This window comes from Pristis pectinata, chromosome 32, assembly GCF_009764475.1.
Source record: "Pristis pectinata isolate sPriPec2 chromosome 32, sPriPec2.1.pri, whole genome shotgun sequence".
Taxonomy (NCBI): domain Eukaryota; kingdom Metazoa; phylum Chordata; class Chondrichthyes; order Rhinopristiformes; family Pristidae; genus Pristis; species Pristis pectinata.
The window spans coordinates 18716720-18735095 of NC_067436.1; the positions used below are offsets into that span (position 1 = coordinate 18716720).

Sequence of the window (18376 nt, forward strand, 5' to 3'; positions counted from 1 at the left end):
TTAGGTCGATTGGCCTCTGTAAGTTGTCCCTAGTTGTGTAGGTGAGTGGTGGAGTCTGGGGGAAGAGTGATGGGAATGTTGGTGTAGAGGGTCAGTACAGATGGTGGGCTGAAGGGCCTGTGCTGCATCTGTGACTCCCTCCCCTCAGTACAGGAGTAATTAGGGATGGACACTAAGTGGAGACATTGGCAGCAAGGACCACATCCCACGATTACACGAATAATAAAAAAATCCATTAAAGCTGCTTGTGATTTAACCTGACCCCAACCACCCCTAAACCTCCCTGATTTAACAGAATTAACTCCAGCATTCCGCAGACTCTCTACCACCAGGGGAAAAGCACAAAAGCTTCAGGGTTTTGTGAAATTTTAACTGAACTAATCTGCATGAAGAGTGTTTGACCACTTCGCATTACGATGGACATTATTTTGTTTTGTTTTGTGTTGTGTTCTTTTTTGTATAATTTATGTTTTTCTTGTGAATGCTGCTTATCTGATGCTATGTGCCTGTGATGCTGCTGCAAGTAAGCTTTTCCTTGCACCTGTGCACACATGGACTTATGCAGGTATCAGTAAACCAATCAGATGACCAACAAAGGACAGTGAGATTGAGATGGACTGAGTCCGGGTGTCAGAATTGGCACACAGGCATCGTTTGGACACCCATTGGCCTTTATCTCCATCGAGGACATCTTCAAGAGGCAGTTCCTCAAGAAGGCGACATCCATCACTGAGAACCCTCACCACCCGGACACACCCTCTTCATGTTACTACCATCGGGGAGGAGGTACAGGAGCCTGAAGACCCACACTCAACGTTTCAGGAACAGCTTCTTCCCCTCCGCCATCAGATTTCTGAACGGTCCATGGACCCATGAACACTACCTTGTTATTCCTTTTTTGCACTATGTATTTAGTTTTGTAACTTATAGTAATTTCAATGTCTGCACTGCACTGTACTGCTGCCGCAAAACAACACATTTCACAACATATGTCAGTGATAATAAACCTGATTCTGATTTTCTATTGGCTGGTCTGAGCCACTGAACCAATGGGCTGATTGTTTACACAACGTGGGGACAAAGCGATTGGTTAATGTTCAGGTGTCACGGAGAGGGGGCTTTAACTGTACCAGAGGCTGCCTGATTCCACCGTGTAGCCCACTGAGAAACACAACCACCGCCAGGAATTCGGAGTCTGTGGCTTGCTGCCGGAGTACTTTGCAGTCTGCACCTTTGGCCACATTCCCCAGTGACCTGTGGGTGGACAGGAAAACAGCGTAAACCAGACCCAGTCAACAGCAGGCACCCAGCACAGTCAATGTTCACGTCACCCTTCAAACCATCCAAAGTGGAAGGGCTAACTGGGGGGTTGAGTGGGTGACCCTCATCCCCGAACTAGAGGGTTCCCACTCCCCAACAACGTACACTGATGTCCTTGCGCAGTACTGAGGGAGCACTGCACTGTCAGAGGTGCCCTCTGTCTGACAAAACCGTCAACTGAGGTCCTTTCTGCTCTTGTGGGTGTAACAGAGCCAAGGCCATTCTAGAACAAAGTGCAATCTCTCCCCAGCCCCAGCCCCGTCCCATGAACCCCACCCACTTTACACAGAAGGGGAAAATGAGCAGGAAACACCGAATGTTTTGAAGTCGCCCTCACCAATGTGAAGCCATTTGTACTCACAGAAGGGAAGCGTTTGTTACATCTGACACATCCTGAAGCTTCTTGAAAATAAACTGGGCCTGAAATAGAGAAAAAAGAGAGGTTTATAATGAAGGGACAATGTGATCTCACACTGAACTTTCTCCAGCCAGACTGCCCAGAAAGTCCGCTGCTTTAGACTTTGCAACAGGCAGTCTCCACATACACCCAGTCAGGAGACTCCAGGAGAGGAGAAAGCATTGAGTCACAAACTTGTACAGCACAGAAGAGGGCCATGTCCATGCTGAACCTTCTATCCATCTACATAAATTCTATTTGCCTGCATTACGATCGTATGCCTTGCCTATTTAGGTGTTGTTGTAATGCCTCTTAAATGTAGTGATTAGATTCAGAAATACAGATCAAGGGAACGTAATCCACCAAAACCCCTTTCCCGGCCCATCAAAACCAGACCAGAGGCCACCCTGACCTTACATATTTCCACTGTAGTAACCAAACTGGTGGGGCGGGGGATTGTTGATGAGATAACCCATCACATCCACCTCTACCCACTGCCGCACTTCTCTGCAGAGAAAAGGTGATGGGGATTGGAAGGGGGAAGGAGAACTGGCAGTGAGGGAGGAGAAGAGTCTAGAGGGGGTAGGAGGGAGAGGGAGGGGGTAGGAGGGAGAGGGAGGTGGGGGCGCGAGGAGGGAGGGGGAGAAAGGGGGGGTGGGGAGGAAGATGGGTAAAGACTCAGGGAAGAGAAAGAAATCAGCCTGAGAGCCCAGATGGTAGATAGATATCTGGTCTTTCCCTTCACTCTCACGCAGTGCTGATTGGTGAGGGGCAGAGAACAGACACCGGCTCCGCGGTGCAGTGTGGAGCTCACCAACCTGCTGCAGTGACCACATCCAGTCCCGGAAGAGGCTACGGTTTCTCAGGAAGGTCTCAGGATCAAAGACGAGGTCTTTCAAGGGAACAAATGGAATCAGACAGCCAAACCGGGAGAGCTGCCTTCTGTCTTCACCTCCCACAGTCTGCAGAAGAGCCAAATATTAACGCCAAGGTCAAAGATCAGTGAAGGCTCATTGCTGTCACTAGTACAATTGACAAACACTCCTGTGGGTGAAGTTTACAAGCCATGTTCCTGTGGCACAACACAACCTCCATCCCGCGTTCTATATCCCTGAAGTTCTCTCCAGTTTCCCGAAGCACATTTTTATACCCTGGGGAAATAACTATGGACGTAGAACAATCCCGTCATTCACAGAGGCTTGGAAAACCCTCTATTACATTGAAAATACATATTATTAACTGTCCCTCACTACACTAATGAATGCCGGTGTGGCAAATGAAATCTAACCCCTCTGAAACTCCACTTGCATTTATTTTGTCACACCCTACATACCGCAGATGTTGAATGTGTGTGCAACTGAGAAAGTGTGTGTTTGTAATAACACAAACACAACGAGGTTTTGGAAAAAGAGGGAATTCCTAATCAATATTCGAGACAAAGAGCTGTACAGCACAGGAACAGGCCCTTTGGCCCACCATGTCCATGCTGACCATTTTGCCTATCTGCATTGATCCCGCTCACCTGCACTAGTTTCCCTGCCTTGCCTATTGAAGCGCTTGTCTAAATGTCTCTGAAACATTGTGATTGTATCTGATTCCACTACCTCCTCTGGCAGCAAGTTCTAGATAACAACCCCGCAGCTCCCTTTAAAACCTTTCCCCTCATCTTAACCCCATGCCCTGTTTTTGATACCCCTATCCTGGGGAAAAAAAGATTCTGACCAGCTCCCCATCTATGCCTATCTATAAGTATTTCTGTATTTGCAGCAAAGACATTACAGTACTGTATTAATGGAACGAGGAGACCTTCAAAAGTTTTATTTTCATTATTTATATAATGAAAAGGGGAATGTACTTTAAGCCTGAAAAGAAACGTTTTCCTAAAATTGTAGTCCCCCAATAAAGGAAGCAATATAGACACGGGTTCGATGTACACACTGATGTTTCTGGTGCTTTGAGACAGGCAGGGCGGGAGCAGTTCCGAGCCTCCCCTGCCCACACCATTAACTGTGACATCAATGTCCCACTTCAGTCTTAAGCTTCAGACTTCTGGTCCCCACTGTATAGAGAACATTCCTTTCTCAGAGGATTAGTTAGCTTCAAAGCTGCGTGAATGAAGTTTGAGAGTAAAGAGTGTCGCTTTTAAATCCTGTGAGAGTTGGGGAGAGAATTGTGGAGTGGAGGGTGGGGGGGAGGGAGCAGGAGAGCAAAGAGACGCAGAGAGAGGAGGAAATGAGAGGGACGGGGATACAGTACAAGTATTGAGAGTGACAGCATATAGAACATAGAACACTACCGCACAGTACAGGCCCTTCGGCCCACAATGTTGTGCTGACATTTTATCCTGCTCTAAGATCTATCTACTCGATCTATGCCTCTTATCATCTTGTACACCTCTATCAAATCACCTCTCATCCTCCTTCTCTCCAAAGAGAAAAGCCCGAGCTCGCTCAACCAATCTTCATAAGACAGGTCCTCAGATCCTCAGATCAACAATGCAACACACAGGATTTAAGCAAGACTCCTTCTGAATGATACAACTGGAGTAGAACCCAGACACAGAAAATGAGAATGCTTGTGAACTACACTGGGGGCTCATGAACACACAGGATTATTCAGTTCAAGGTTAACGTGACTATCTGGTGGGACAGGCTTTGTGTGAGGAGCCAGGATTTGAAGCTGGAACTCAACACTTACAGCAGAGAATGAGGAAACCATCCAGGGACGGAGAGAGTCAGTCATGGGGGGATCCAATCAGACAGAAAAGGGAGGGTCAGTAGGTGTAGGGCAGAGGCAATGATCTCATTAGAGCCAGTGGAGGGCAGTGATCCAGTCAGAGAGGGCAGTGGGAGGGGCAGTCATCTGGTCACACGGTAGGGTGGGTCAGTGATCCAGGCTGACACTGGGAGCTGACACTGTGGGAGGATAGCCAGGGCTACATAAAACTTTGATTGCCCTGGAGTGATTCCACAGCCTTTGAATAGAGACAGAGACACTTGACCGCCAACACTTGCATCTTGACCAACAAGCCCAGAGTAACCCCCGACCTGGAGCACGTAGCTGGGACAACCTTGTAGCCAGTCCTACCCGGAGAGCTTCCAGAACCACGGCCTTCTGGGCAGAGGAGAGATGGTCCAGGTAAGGGCTGAAGCACGGGCAGGCACCAGCCAAAACCTGGGAGGGGAGGAGCCGCAGAGCAGAGAGACTGAAGCCGGGCAGCAGGGGACCCAGGCGGCAAAGGACATCCACAGACACCTGGAATATTCAACAAAGTCCAAATATCACAAATAACCATCAATTCACCACTTCAAAATGCAGATCTTCGCTCCATCAGCTCCCTTAACCTTCACAGTAAGCTAGCAAGTGCCCAGGAGGAACTACCCATGTAGACACTGCAAGCACGTCCTGCACCTGCTCCAGGCCCGTGTAGGCCAGCTCCATTTCAGCTACCATCTACTCCTCTTCCCAAATTGTTGTTAACTTTCAGATTTAAATCCAAACAGTTCAGAGTCAAAACAGAACCAGGAATGTCAGACTGGGTGATCTGCATGAAGGGGGCTGAATCAACTCTGCAAGTTTTGTTCAATTACCTTTATAACTTGACACCTGTGGTGTCCCTGCTCTGGGAGTGTGTGATGGGATGGTGCGGAGGGAGCTTCGCCCTGTGTCTGACCCCAGGAGTGCGTGATGGGACAGTGCAGAGGGAGCTTCACCCTGTGTCTGACCCCGGAAGTGTGTGATGGGACGGTGTAGAGAGAGCTGCTCTCTGTGTCTAACCTATGCTGGCAGCGTTTGGTGAGATACCAACACATAAAGTGTTCCATGGCCCACCACGAATCCCATCAGTGATGACAACAAAATTTGAACCAAATATTTCTGTTTAAAACTCAAAGTGGAAAACATGTCTGGATACTTACGTTAGTGTCCTGGATAATCTCAGTCACAAGCTGATCCGCCTACAAACGGTTTGCAAAAATAAAAATAATTTTATTAAGGACTTGGTCACTAACTGGTCATTGGCCATCACCAAGTCTAATTTGACGTCTGTTGTATTTGGCTGCTCTGTCTCCTGTCCACAAGGTGGCAGCTCTCATGGGTTACAACTCTATCTGCACCATGTTTCGGCCCAGCTCTGGGATGGGTGGACCTGGGGTTTATCTCACCACTTAGGCAGTGTCACATCTGCTCACGTAAACACACACATACTGTACCACCGTTGTAGCAACGGGTTAAGGGACTTGGCACAGAAGAACCTCCCACACCACCCCCCCCCCCCCAACCTTTCCCGAGTGCAGGCTATTTGTGGATTTCCCCACCGGGAGGATCCCGCCGACAGGACGTGGCGGCTGGGTGGGAACTGTCCTCGCCTCTGAGTCGGCCAATGGTGACTGAGGTGGCACAGGCTTAAAGACAAATCACCCAGCCACCCACCAGCGAGATACAGAGAGACCGCTGGACTATCTGCCATCTGTCTTGTACTTACAGTGACACAAAAGGAAGCCATTCAGCCCATCAGATCCATACTGGTTCCCATTGATCCCACTCCTGCACTTCTCTCCCTGTACCTTCCAGCGCATTTTTTCACACACATGCCCATTAACTCCCCCTTGATTTCCTTCTGTAAGTAACCTACACTAGGCGACCAATTCAGCTACCAACCTGCACGTCTTTGGGATGTGAGCCACAGGGAGAACGTGCAAACTCCACCTGGACAGCACCTGAGGTCAGGATGGAACCCAGTCACTGGAGCTGTGAGGCTTCAGCACTAACTGCTGATCCATTAAGCCTCCCTCCACTTCAGCTGGGATGTTAAACCTCATTTCTTTTCTTGAGCACCATGTCATCACTCACTCAACAGCAGAGCCATTCTGTCTGGTACATCCCTGCAAACCCTAACCCCCCTTCCCTAATACACACACTGTTCGCTCCACCAATGGACAGAGCAAGGTAACTGACCTGGGCAGCTGTAACCGATGCCGAATCAAGCCCAGAGATGACTGTTAACCTTTGGTGAGCTGACAGGTTTTGCAGAAGAGGCACACCGAGAACCGGTAGGATCCCGCCGAGAGCCACCAGGTCCTGGTGGGCTAAGGTGCTTGCGTTCCGTCCCCAGAGGTGGGTCGCTAAAAGATGTGCAGCCTAACCGCGAGAGAAAACACAGCAACGACAGGTCACACACCCTGCAGATCCACCGCACAGAGTCAGAGACCTCAACTGTAGACTTCCCTGTCACACCCCCAGAATACAGGCAGAAGTTCCAACACCAGGACACGTGGGATGGGAGCCAAGAGCCATCGGCCACCTCCACACTGCCCTGCCATCCAATAAGGTCTTGACTAGTCCTTTATCTTGTCCAATTTCCCATCTGCTCCCCAGAATCCTCCATCCTTCAGTAAGCACAACTCCACGGATCATCTTGAACCTACCCAATATCCGAGAAGAAATTTCACCTCAGCCCTCAATTGACTGACCACTTATCCCGAGACCGTGACCTCCAGTTCCAACCTGTCAGCACCCAATCTGCCAATTCCTCCCAGAGAACAACTTCCAACCTTTAGCTGCTATCACTGTCTCAGGGAAGGACACACACACGGTTTTAAACAGCTTTCCTTTTCCAAGACCTGGGTTTGAACTCTCTCTCTCTCAGCCACAGGCCCTCTGCACAGTAACTAGAGGACGTGCAGACAACTCACGTGGAATCCAGTGGGGTCTACTGGAGTAACAGAGAGATTCTCAGAGGAAATTAGGAACAGGGGAGGCCATTCAGTCCTTTGGAGCTTGTCTGCTCATCGACAGGGGCCAGGGCCAGCTGAACCTTGGTTGTGTTCACCGTCCTTTGTTCCTGAACCCCATTGCTTAACAAAAATCTCTTGGTTTTCAAATTCCCAGCTGACTGTGAAGATCTTTGGGGCGAGACTTCCAGGTATATAACCCACCGAGTGGGTAAATGCTTCCTGACATTAATGCCCAACTAGCAGGCTTGAACGTTATCCTCACTGATGCTGGCTCTCCATCCCTCTGGAGGAGAGTAGCCCCTTTGTGATTGGAACAACAAAATGAGGCTGCTGAAAGGACCCAGAGGGTCAGGCAGCATCTGTGGAGGCAGAAGGTGCGAGTTAACATTTCAAGTCGATCCTGCACCAGGAGCCTGCAACCCCCTTGGGGTCGGTTTGGGGCATGTGCCAGGAGAAGGAATTTTACTGGGCAATAACTTGGCCTCAAACTGTGCTTCACTGTAACCGACAAGTGCAACTGTTGGGCAGGGAGGGCCATTCTGTCCATTGAGGCTGGCCTACTATCCTGACCCCTCCTTATCTGCCTCCTGGGCCCAGAACACAAAACACAGGCTAAAAGCCAAATGCCAGGGAGGGAAAAATCTTCAGTGAACCCACTCCAGGAGGGACCACAATGGTGCCCTGACCGCCCGGGCTAGGAGAAAGCAGTTGGAACGTCGGAGCTGTCAGTCTCCTAGGAAACTCACCCCACTGCTGGGATCTACAGTGCCGTCCCTGATGCAGTCCAAGAGCGCACTGGAGACCTGTGGCTGGGCAGCGAGCAGCACTCGGAGGTCTGCCTGACCGGCAAAACAAGCCAGCCGGCCGAGCCTGGAAGAGAAATGGGAACCGATCGGTTGGGGAATGAGCTTCCCGCCTCGTCTCTGCTTCCCCAGGAGGAGCTTCCTGCTGGAGAGGAGGCTATGGAAGCACCTCAGCTCTGTCCCTCTGGGTAGGGATACGGCATTCACCCCACGGTGTGGCACCCACCCAGAAACTCACGGTGATGAACCATGGACACAGCGAGGGAGATGGGGACTGGGGCAGGAGATTAGAGAAAGGAGGGAAGGGGTGGGGGAGGGAAAGGGGGGGGCCATGGAGGGATTTGAAAACAGACGTTGTCAGGCCAGTGAATGGCGGGGAGACAATGTTGGGACATTCCGGACACGAGTGGTTCTGAGGAGCTCAGGTTTCCCAAGAGTGCAGCTGAGAGATCATCCCAGACGCTGCTGGGATCATCACATGTGGTGGCAAACACACAGCCTGATTCAGCTCAGAGGTGATGCCTTCTATGGTCAAATAGTATCCAGCTTTCTTCCATCTGTGCATAAAGGCAGCATCCTGGAGCTGTTTCGCCACAGGGTGAGGCAGAGGGTTCGAAGGACCCGGGGGGGGGGGGGGGGGGGGGGGGGGTCGTTGTGGGCACTTCCACGGGCGAAGAGGAAGATCGATGCCAAAAGCGGGCATTCCTCCCAGCAGGTATTACCTCTCGACCTGGCCGCGGGTCAGGCTCTGGCTCGAGTTGAGGAGGGTGCGGAGGACGTGTCTGCCCCGGGACAGGTCCAGGCTGCTGTTCCGCAGCAGGTCACTCACCCCAGCCAACTGGAACAGGAGGAGAAAGTGCAGCGAGAATCCTGGAGACCCATCTCCCCCAGCCCACCTCAGCTCTCCCCCAGCCCCTCCTGCCCTCCCTCCCCGACACATCTCAGCCTCCCCCCTCCTGCCCTCCCTCCCCGACACATCTCAGCTCTCCACCCACCTGAGGGGTGGGGGGGAGGGAGAAGGGGGAAGGAGGGAGGGAGGGAAGGAGGGAGGGAGGGAAGGAGGGAGGGGGAGGAGGTGGGGAAGGAGAGTCAATAATTGGCCAGTGGTTGGGGGTAGATTCCAGCTCCTGATCACCACCCACTGACGTTGCTGCACGGCGGTCAAACAGTCCTCACACCCGGACCTCTTCCCACCACCCCCGCTTGCTAATAAATTCCCCCCCCCCCCACGCACACCAACCACAACTCTCCCCTCCCCCACCTCGCACTACCCTTTCCCCCACTACCTCCCCACCGACCCCCACCACGACCTTCCACCCCATCCCCTCTCGCCCCCTCACCTGGTTGGCCGTCAGCTGCTGGAAGTGACACGTGGGGAGGTATGGGAGGAGGGTCTGGACCGAGGTCAGGAAGTGCGGGGGCCAGGAGCCCACCTGTCCGAAGGTGTCCCCGAGGAGCAGCCTCCTGGCGAACGCCTTCTTCTGACTGGCCTTCATGTCGGGGCTGTGGTTCTGGATGGCGGCCAGCCTGCAGTGACAAAGCAGCGGTGGGTGTGGGTGAGATCCCCCGTACCCCAGGGCACCTCATCCCCCCTATACCCTGGGGCACCTCGTTCCCCCCCGTACCCCAGCCGCCATTCACCACCGCCAGCTGTTCAACTGTGGCAGGCACTCCCGCAGCCCCGAGCAGACGTGGTCGCAGAGTGAATGAGCCTCCCACCTACTACAATGCCCCCCAAAGCCTTCCCCACACCCACAGGTGACTGTACCTCAGTGTCACCAAGCATGGATCAAGCCTTTCTGCCCATCGAGTCTGTCAAACCCTGGGTGCCCACATTATCACGGCCGTGCACTGTGTCCACCCCCATCCTTGGGATGTGGGGGGAACCGGAGCCCAGGGGGAGGGGGGGGGGAGATAGCGGGGTCACAGGGAGAACGTGCAGTAGTGTAGCAGTTAGTGTAATGCTATTACAGCGCCAGCGACCCAGGTTCAATTCCAGCCGCTGTCTGTAAGGAGTTTGTACGTTCTCTCCGTGTCTGCGTGGGTTTCCTCTGGGTGCTCCGGTTTCCTCCCACATTCCAAAGATGTACAGGTTAGGAAGTTGAGGGCATGCTATGTTGGCACTGGAAGCGTGGCGACACTTGTGGGCTGCCCCCAGAACACTCCATGCAAAAAAGATGCATTTCACTGTGTGTTTTGATGTACATGTGACTAATAAAGAAATCTTATAAAAACTCCACACACAGTGCGGGGGGTCAGGTTTGAACCCAGTCACAGGGGCTGTGAAGCAGTAACTATTGCGCTGTGCGGATGGGCGCCTACTCACCAAGTGGCCGTCCCTGAGCTTGGACCAACCTGCTGAAGACTCCTTGCTCCCAGGACAGATGGGACTTGCATTTCTACACAACACACGTTGCAACCTTTGGGATTCAACCATTGATTTCAACCATTGCCCACTTGTGTCAGGACGGGCCAGTTCAATAGATCATTCGCCCACTGCCCAGTGTTCCCAACATTCTCCTTCATTTCAGATCGCGGGCGGCTGGGTTCTGGGTCTCCCTGGTCCAGAACGTTGTGGTTTTTCCTCTGAATGCACCAACTCTCTCCTCCCCACAGATCAGTGACGAACTCCCCTCCAGAACTGCACCGAAAGTACTCGCGTCCCTCCGATGACCTTGACCTCCACTCTCAGCCTCTGCAACTGTGTGTTCCCACCTTTCCAGTAATGTCAATCGATCTGAACCATCAACTGTGCCCCTCTCCACAGGTAGCACTTGACCAACATTTACACTTCTATGGCGCCCGACATAACCCCTCGAAAGTTGATGAAAACCATTGGCTTGTTTTGCTAACTGATAAAACCGCGTCCTCACCTCGGCCCTCCGGAGTAATTCCACACTCAATCCCCGAAAATCCATCACGTACACTGAACCAGTAAGCGCCTGGAGCCCGCCGGTAGCTTCACACACCCTGGGAATGAAGAAATGACTCCCACCAGAGTCTCAGATGCCCCGAGAGTGCCCCCAGCCGCTGGTCCACCACCCGAGGAGACGCTCCTGGCTTCACCCTGTGGGCCCCCGACCCTCAGCCAGGTCCCCTCCCATTCTCTGGTCTCCCGCCAGCTCACACCCGTCCGACTCTCCTCAAAGGACAGATTGGTCCCTCCCCGCGGCGCTCCCTCCCCGCCCTGGGCTGGAACTCACACACTGTCGTTCAGGAGCAGCGAGACCGGGAACCTCAGGATGTCAGAAACGGTCATGAAAGGGATGAACTGCGACAGGTCGACGAACAGGTCAGGCGTCACCCGCGGAAACTTGTGCAGAAAGGAGGCAGTGAGAGTTTGCAGAGCCGGCTCATCGCGCTGGGAAACCTGGAGGGGGAGAAATTATCCACAGGAAAGGGAGGATGCAGAGAGAAGACGCGGGAGTCACCTGTGGGTGGGATTGAAGACCCGCTTCGGTCTCCCATGTCAACTGATTCCCACCAGGAATCCCTGGATTACAGCATGGGAGGAGGCCATTCGGCCCACACCGGCTGTGTCAGAACGATGCAGCCGCTCCCTCTCCGCCTGACACACCCGTTCCCTCTGATCTACAACTGAAGCTGCCTCCGCTTCTGTCCGGGCGCGGACTCGGGACCCTGACCATAGACACGATTTCCTCACGTTACCTTTGCTCCAGGTCCTCCTACACCAACGGGAACGGTTTCTCGACACCTACTCTGTCCGGACCTTTCCTGAATTTAAATCCTTCGATCAGATCCACCCTTCTGTTCCAAAGAGAACAACCCCTCCGTCCACAGAACTGAAGCGCCTCCTCCCTGGAATCAGTTTAGTAAAAGTCTTCTTCACCAGCTGCCTTTCCTTTTAACCACTTTCTAAACCTTCAGAGTCAGATTCAGAGACTTTACCCCCAGGGTGACAATGGCTAACATGAGGGGACATCATTTTAAGGCGATTGGAGGTATAAGGGGGATATCAGGGGTAAGTTTTTTTTAAACACAGAGAGTGGTGGGTGTGTGGAACACACTGCCAGCAGAGGTTATGGGGGCAGATACATTAAGGGACATTTAAGAGACTCTTAGATAGCCACATGAATGATAGAGAAATGAGGGGCTATGTGGGAGGGAAGGGTTAGATAGATCTTAGAGCAGGATAAAATGTCAGTACAACATTGTGGGCCGAAGGGCCTGTACTGTGCTGTAATGTTCTATGTTCTATATGCTGTCACTCTCAATACTTGTACTTTCATCTTTCCTCCTATCTCCGTCCGTCTCATTTCCTCCTCTCTCTCTGCGTCTCTTTGCTCTCCTGCTCCCTCCCCCACCTCCATCTTCCCCCCTCCCCTCCACAATTCTCTCCCCAACTCTCACAGGATTTAAAAGCGACACTCTTTACTCTCAAACTTCATTCAGGAAGCTCTGAAGCTAACTAATCCTCTGAGAAAGGAATTTTCTTTATACAGTGGGGACCAGAAGTCTGAAGCTTAACACTGAAGTGGGACATCGATGTCGCAGTTCCTGGTGTGGGCAGGGGAGGCTCGGAACTGTTCCTGCCCTGCCTGTCTCAAAGGACCAGAAAGATCAGTGTGTACATCGCACCCATGTGCATATTGCTTCCTTTTTTAGGGGACTTCAATTTTAGGAAAACATTTCTTTTCAGGCTTAAAGTACATTTCACGAGTCCTAAATGTCTTGCCCCACTGTCCCAAGACTGTTACCCTTCATTCTGGACTTCCCAGCAAGGGGAAACATCCTCCTCACATCCAATGTGTCCATCAGAACTTTGTACATTCCCAGTGAGACCCCCTCTCATTCTCCTAAACTCGAGTGAGCAGAGACTTGTAGACCCTGGTATAATAGACCCGCTGTCCCAAGAATCAGCTGGAGAAGTTTTGTTGAGCTCCCTCAATGACACGTACATCTTAACCTGGATATGGAAACCAAAACTCCAGAACTGAGTAGTACTAATTACTGTGGTAGCTGAAAGTTATAGGTGAAGGGTAAAAGTGGAAGATTGATGAAGTCACTAAAGCGGTTTGGTTTTCCATTGCCATTTGTTGTATTTTCCTACCAAATATTTCCTATAATAATCTGAATTTATATTACTCGCAGTGTTTTTTACATGACATTAGTTGTTATGTTACTTCGTTTCAAGAGTCCTGTGTTGTGCTGCTCTGTGGACCTTGCTTAGCTTTACTCCAGCAGGAAGGATTCAGGGCCGAGCACAGATGATAGTTATCACGGGCACTGCCCGCCCAGGTAATTGGTGCTTGCCCATTCAATGCCCACCTGAAGTTGACGCCACGTCCTGTGCATGTACGAGAGCAGCTTCTTGACAGCGTCACTTTCAGCTGACATGAGCAGCTTCCGGAAATTCTCCTGGGGCATCTGCAGGTACTCCTGGGAACAAGAACACCGAGAGAGGAGTCCATCATTGACACTGTAGCCCTAACTGCTCCAGCAACACTCTGTTCCCACACAAGGAGCTCTCCTACATCTGAAAGCCTTCTGCACCATCCTCCCTTCACTGGTGTGAGCTATAGTTCAGTAAGTAGCCACCCCCCCACCCCCCAGAGTCTAGAGGTACGTGGGCTCAAGCCCCATTCATACCCCAGTGTAGCACTGACAGAGGCGCCGTCTTTGAGATGAGACATTAAGCTGGGACGTGGTCATCTCAGCTGGACGTCACCACCACTATTTGAAGATTTCTCGCTTCCCGTGCCAGTGTCCTGGACTATGTTGAATAAAAGGGTGAGAAAGGGATTAACCTGATTGATAAACGTGAAGGCTTTTTGTGAACAAACCGGGTTTATCCGAGTTCTAACCGTGGTCCCAGAGTTCCATGGCCCTAATGCACTTCAAGACTTCCCAAGGTCCAAATAGCATCTTAGAAATATTCAGGTACCTGAAAAAGAACTCGCAGAGCTGGTGAATCGTTCTCATTCTGTAACAGATCCCAGAGCACTGGCTGAGGAGACAAAGAGGTTGAGATTATGTCAATATTTTCTTGAGATGGACAGCAGATGGTCAGGCCATTATCAAACACGATCTTGCTGTGTGCAAATTAGCCACTATGTTTCCTATATTGCAACAGTGACTGCACTTTGAGGATTTCACTGGCTGCAAAGTGCAAGGAGACATGTGAAAGGCGCTATAGAAATGCAAGACTCCTCTTGCAGACAATTCGAGCAAAGGTAACAACACAGAAATATCAATAAAGGGACCAAACTTCAGAGAATTAGTCTGATATCGAGTACCAAACTCCCCCTTCCTGCTAAATTCATACACTTTATAGCACTAAATTACTTTCCATTTTCTGGGACCCTGCCCGGCACAGTTGGACATCTCACAGAGCGACCACATGGAAGGTTTGAGAAATATCACAGTTTCGCTTTCTTTCCAGTGCTCTGTTTAACGTTGGCTGGCACTGAGCTGCAAGTGACACATATATTCAAATCTCTTTCCTTATTCGTTCCGAAGAGATGATGCCAAATAGACATTGATGGTAAGGTTCAGAGAATCTCTCGGCAGAGAAGCCACTCGGCCCATTATGTGTGTGCCAGCTCTTTGAAGAACACTTTCTAGATTTAGTCCCACTCCCCTGCCCATCCTGCTGATTTCCCCAGTACCCCGCTGCCCATGCTTCCACAGGTGTGGAGATCAGATATCGGCAACGCGCTTGTTAACCAATTTCTCTTCCTCTCTGATCTCTTCTCAATCATCAATTATGGAGTGTTGGCCTTCATTAGTCGGGGTATTGAGTTCAAGAGCCACGAGGTGATGTTGCAGCTCTATAGAACTCTGGTCAGACCACACTTGGAGTATTGTGTTCAGTTCTGGTCGCCTCATTATAGGAAGGATGTGGAAGCTTTAGAGTGGGTGCAGAGGAGGTTTACCAGGATGTTGCCTGGAATGGAGAGCATGTGTTATGAGGATAGGTTGAGCGAACTCGGGCTTTTCTCTTTGGAGAGGAGGAGGATGAGAGGAGACTTGATAGAGATGAACAAGATGATAAGAGGCATAGATCGAGTGGACAGTCAGAGACTTTTTCCCAGGGCGACAATGGCTAACACGAGGGGACATAATTTTAAGGTGATTGGAGGAAGGTATAAGAGGGGGCGTCAGGGGTAAGTTTTTTTTTTACACAGAGAGTGGTGGGTGCGTGGAACACACTGCCAGCAGAGGTTGTGGGGGCAGATACACTGGGGACATTTAAGAGACTCTTAGACACATGAATGATAGAGAGATGGGGTGGCTATGTGGGAGGGAAGGGTTAGATAGATCTTAGAGCAGGATAAAATGTCGGCACAACATTGTGGGCTGAAGGGCCTGTACTGTGCTGTAATGTTCTAAGTCTCAAGACTGTTAACCAGCAACCAACTCTTCTGACAAATCAAAACTTATTTCTCTTCCATAATATCACAGCAAAATCACCAACGACCTGCTTTCAAAGTAGTAAAGCATTTCCCTCAAGCGTCAAACATAATGAGAGAGAAAACAGGTGACAAAGGTTGGTCAAAGAGCCGAGGGGAGAATCCAGAAATCTGCCAACTAAAGGCACGGCTGCTGGAGGTGGAGCATTTAAATTCTGGGATGATTCAAAACCAGGATTGGAAGACACGGGGGTGGGGGTGGGGGGGGGGGAAAGAGGAGGTAAATCAGAGGAAAAGGGGGTAATTAAAACAAAACTAGAAAGATGTTGCCCAAACTGAAACCAGTGTCTGTCAGTCAGTCAGTGCAGGAGGGATCAGGGATGGGATTCAGCGTGGATTGGGAGAGTGGAGGGTGGCTTTGTTTAAGAGCAGCAGGAGGGGGGAAACCAGGAAGGAAGAGTCGAAGCTGGAGGTAGCGAAGAGATTGATGAGCAGATGAAGAGCAGAGTTGGGAAAATACCGAGTAGCCAATTCTGTTCAGCTGCTTATGATTCAAGCAGGACACCAGAGGACAGGATGAGCTGGAACTGTACTGAAGAACCTGACTGAAAACAACGTTGAAAACTGGTCGATAAGAAAAATCTTCTCAATATGATTTGGCAGCTGCTGAAATATTTTGTGTGCCACTTTGGGAAGGTCGGGGGTGGGGGGTGGAGAGTTACGAGAATGGCATCAGAATAAGTGAAATAGAAGCTTCATAAAAAGATTGTGGTAATCTACTCAATTTAAAAGAATCCAAAAAGACAGCACATAAATGAGTTATAAGCAAAGAGGAAAAGGCCTTATAGAATTCTCCGGGAAATCCATCCAGACCCGGAGTCTTTCCAAAATGTAAAGATCGCACAGCCTCAGCGATTTCCTCATATGTAATAGATTGATCCAACTGTTTTCGATTTTCAGTGGAAGGTGTAGGAACATTTAATTGGTCAAAGAAATTATCCATTACAGTATTATCTTTGGGAAAATTAGAACTGTGAAGTTTAGAATAGAATTGTCTAAAAGTATCATTTATGTCTAAAAGATCAGTTGCCCTCTTGCCATTGGCTTTCAAAGTTTCTTTAATTTGGCGTCTAGCTCTGGAAATTTTTAATTGGTTAGCCAGTAATTTACCTGTTTTATCTCCATGAATGTAAAATTGACTTTTATCTTTTAAAAGTTGACTTTCAATTGGATAAGTTAAAAGAAGATCATATTTACTTTTAATTTCAACTCGCCTTTTATATAAAGCCGGATCTGGATCCAAAGCATATTTTTGATCTAATAGTTTCAATTGATCAACTAGATCAGCTCTTTCTCTATCAGCTTTTTTCCTAATACTTGCCGTATAAGAAATAATTTGACCTCTAATAAAGGCTTTGAAAGTATCCCAAACGATAAGACTAGAAATCTCTTGACAAATTCTCTTTAAAAAAATTTCCATAAATTGGGAAAAAAAATTTTTTATCAGATAACAAGGTTAGGTTAAAACGCCAAAATCTATTTGTCTGAGGGAGCTCAGGGAAATCTAAAGAGAGAAGCACAGGAGCATGATCTGAAAGAGCAATCTCTTTATAGTCACAGGATCGAACTGATGAAATCATTTGGTTATCAATAAAAAAAAGTAGTCAATCCTGGAATATGTATGGTGAACATGAGAGAAAAAGGAATATTCCTTATCCTCTGGATGCAAAAAACACCAGGCGTCAATAACGCCAGTTTTCATTAAAAATGATTGAAGAAATAAAGCTGATTTATTAGGAACCGCTAATTTAGAAGATGACCTATCTAATTTGGGATCTAACCAGAGGTTAAAATCTCCTCCCAAGACTAAAGAATAAAAATTCAAGTCTGGTAGAAATGACAAAAATCGTTCAAAAAATCCTGGGTCATCTGTATTTGGAGCATAAATATTAGCCAATCCCATTGGTCTGTTATTTACTTTCCCTGATATTATAACGAAACGACCATTGGTATCAGTAGTACTAGTATTATTCTTAAGAAAAATAAGAACCCAACAGAATGCGCTTCATACAGACCAATTTCGCTACTTAATGTGGATGTTAAAATTTTATCTAAAGTCCTAGCTCGTAGATTGGAAAATATCTTACCTTCAATTATATCCAAATATTAGACTGGTTTTATTAAAAATTGATATTCATTTTAATATTCATCGTTTATTGAATATTATCTATTCTCCCTCTAAGGGAATATCAGAATGTGTGATATCTTTAGATGCTGAGAAGGCCTTTGATCAGATTGAATGGAATTACTTATTTAAAACCCTAGAGAAATTTACTTTTGGGCCTGATTTTATCCAATGCATTAAATTACTTTATTTATCCCCTTCTGCTCGAGTTCTTACTAATTTTCAAAACTCCAAATCTTTTAAACTTCAACGTGGAACCAGACAGGGATGTCCTTTGAGCCCTTTACTCTTTGATTTGGCCTTAGAACCTTTAGCTATTTCTTTCTGAGAATCTAGAGATAGCTTTGGTATCTCCAGAAGAGGTATTAACCATAAAGTTTCTCTATATGCTGATGATTTATTACTCTTTACATCTAATGTTGAAGCCTCCTTACCTCCTGTGCTTTCTTTACTTTCTCACTGTAGTCATTTTTCAGGCTACAAATTGAACTTATACAAGAGTGAACTTTTTCCTCTGAATAACTTGGTACCATTTGATATTAACATTCCTTTTAAAATTGTAA

General features: G+C 49.0%; 1 protein-coding gene across 1 annotated transcript in view; it reads right to left on the reverse strand.

Annotated features, from left to right (window-relative positions):
• Positions 1-18376, reverse strand: part of LOC127585176 (stereocilin-like) — a 51410-nt gene that overhangs the window by 24916 nt on the left and 8118 nt on the right. Inside the window, exons 5-16 of the mRNA XM_052042390.1 lie at positions 14161-14223; positions 13530-13655; positions 11459-11625; positions 9596-9782; positions 8978-9093; positions 8199-8322; positions 6674-6856; positions 5635-5673; positions 4805-4972; positions 2536-2679; positions 1682-1740; positions 1131-1254 (exon numbers count right to left, since the gene is read on the reverse strand). Of these exons, the coding sequence (XP_051898350.1) occupies positions 1131-1254; positions 1682-1740; positions 2536-2679; positions 4805-4972; positions 5635-5673; positions 6674-6856; positions 8199-8322; positions 8978-9093; positions 9596-9782; positions 11459-11625; positions 13530-13655; positions 14161-14223 (1500 nt within the window). The remainder of the gene's footprint in view (positions 1-1130; positions 1255-1681; positions 1741-2535; positions 2680-4804; positions 4973-5634; positions 5674-6673; positions 6857-8198; positions 8323-8977; positions 9094-9595; positions 9783-11458; positions 11626-13529; positions 13656-14160; positions 14224-18376) is intronic.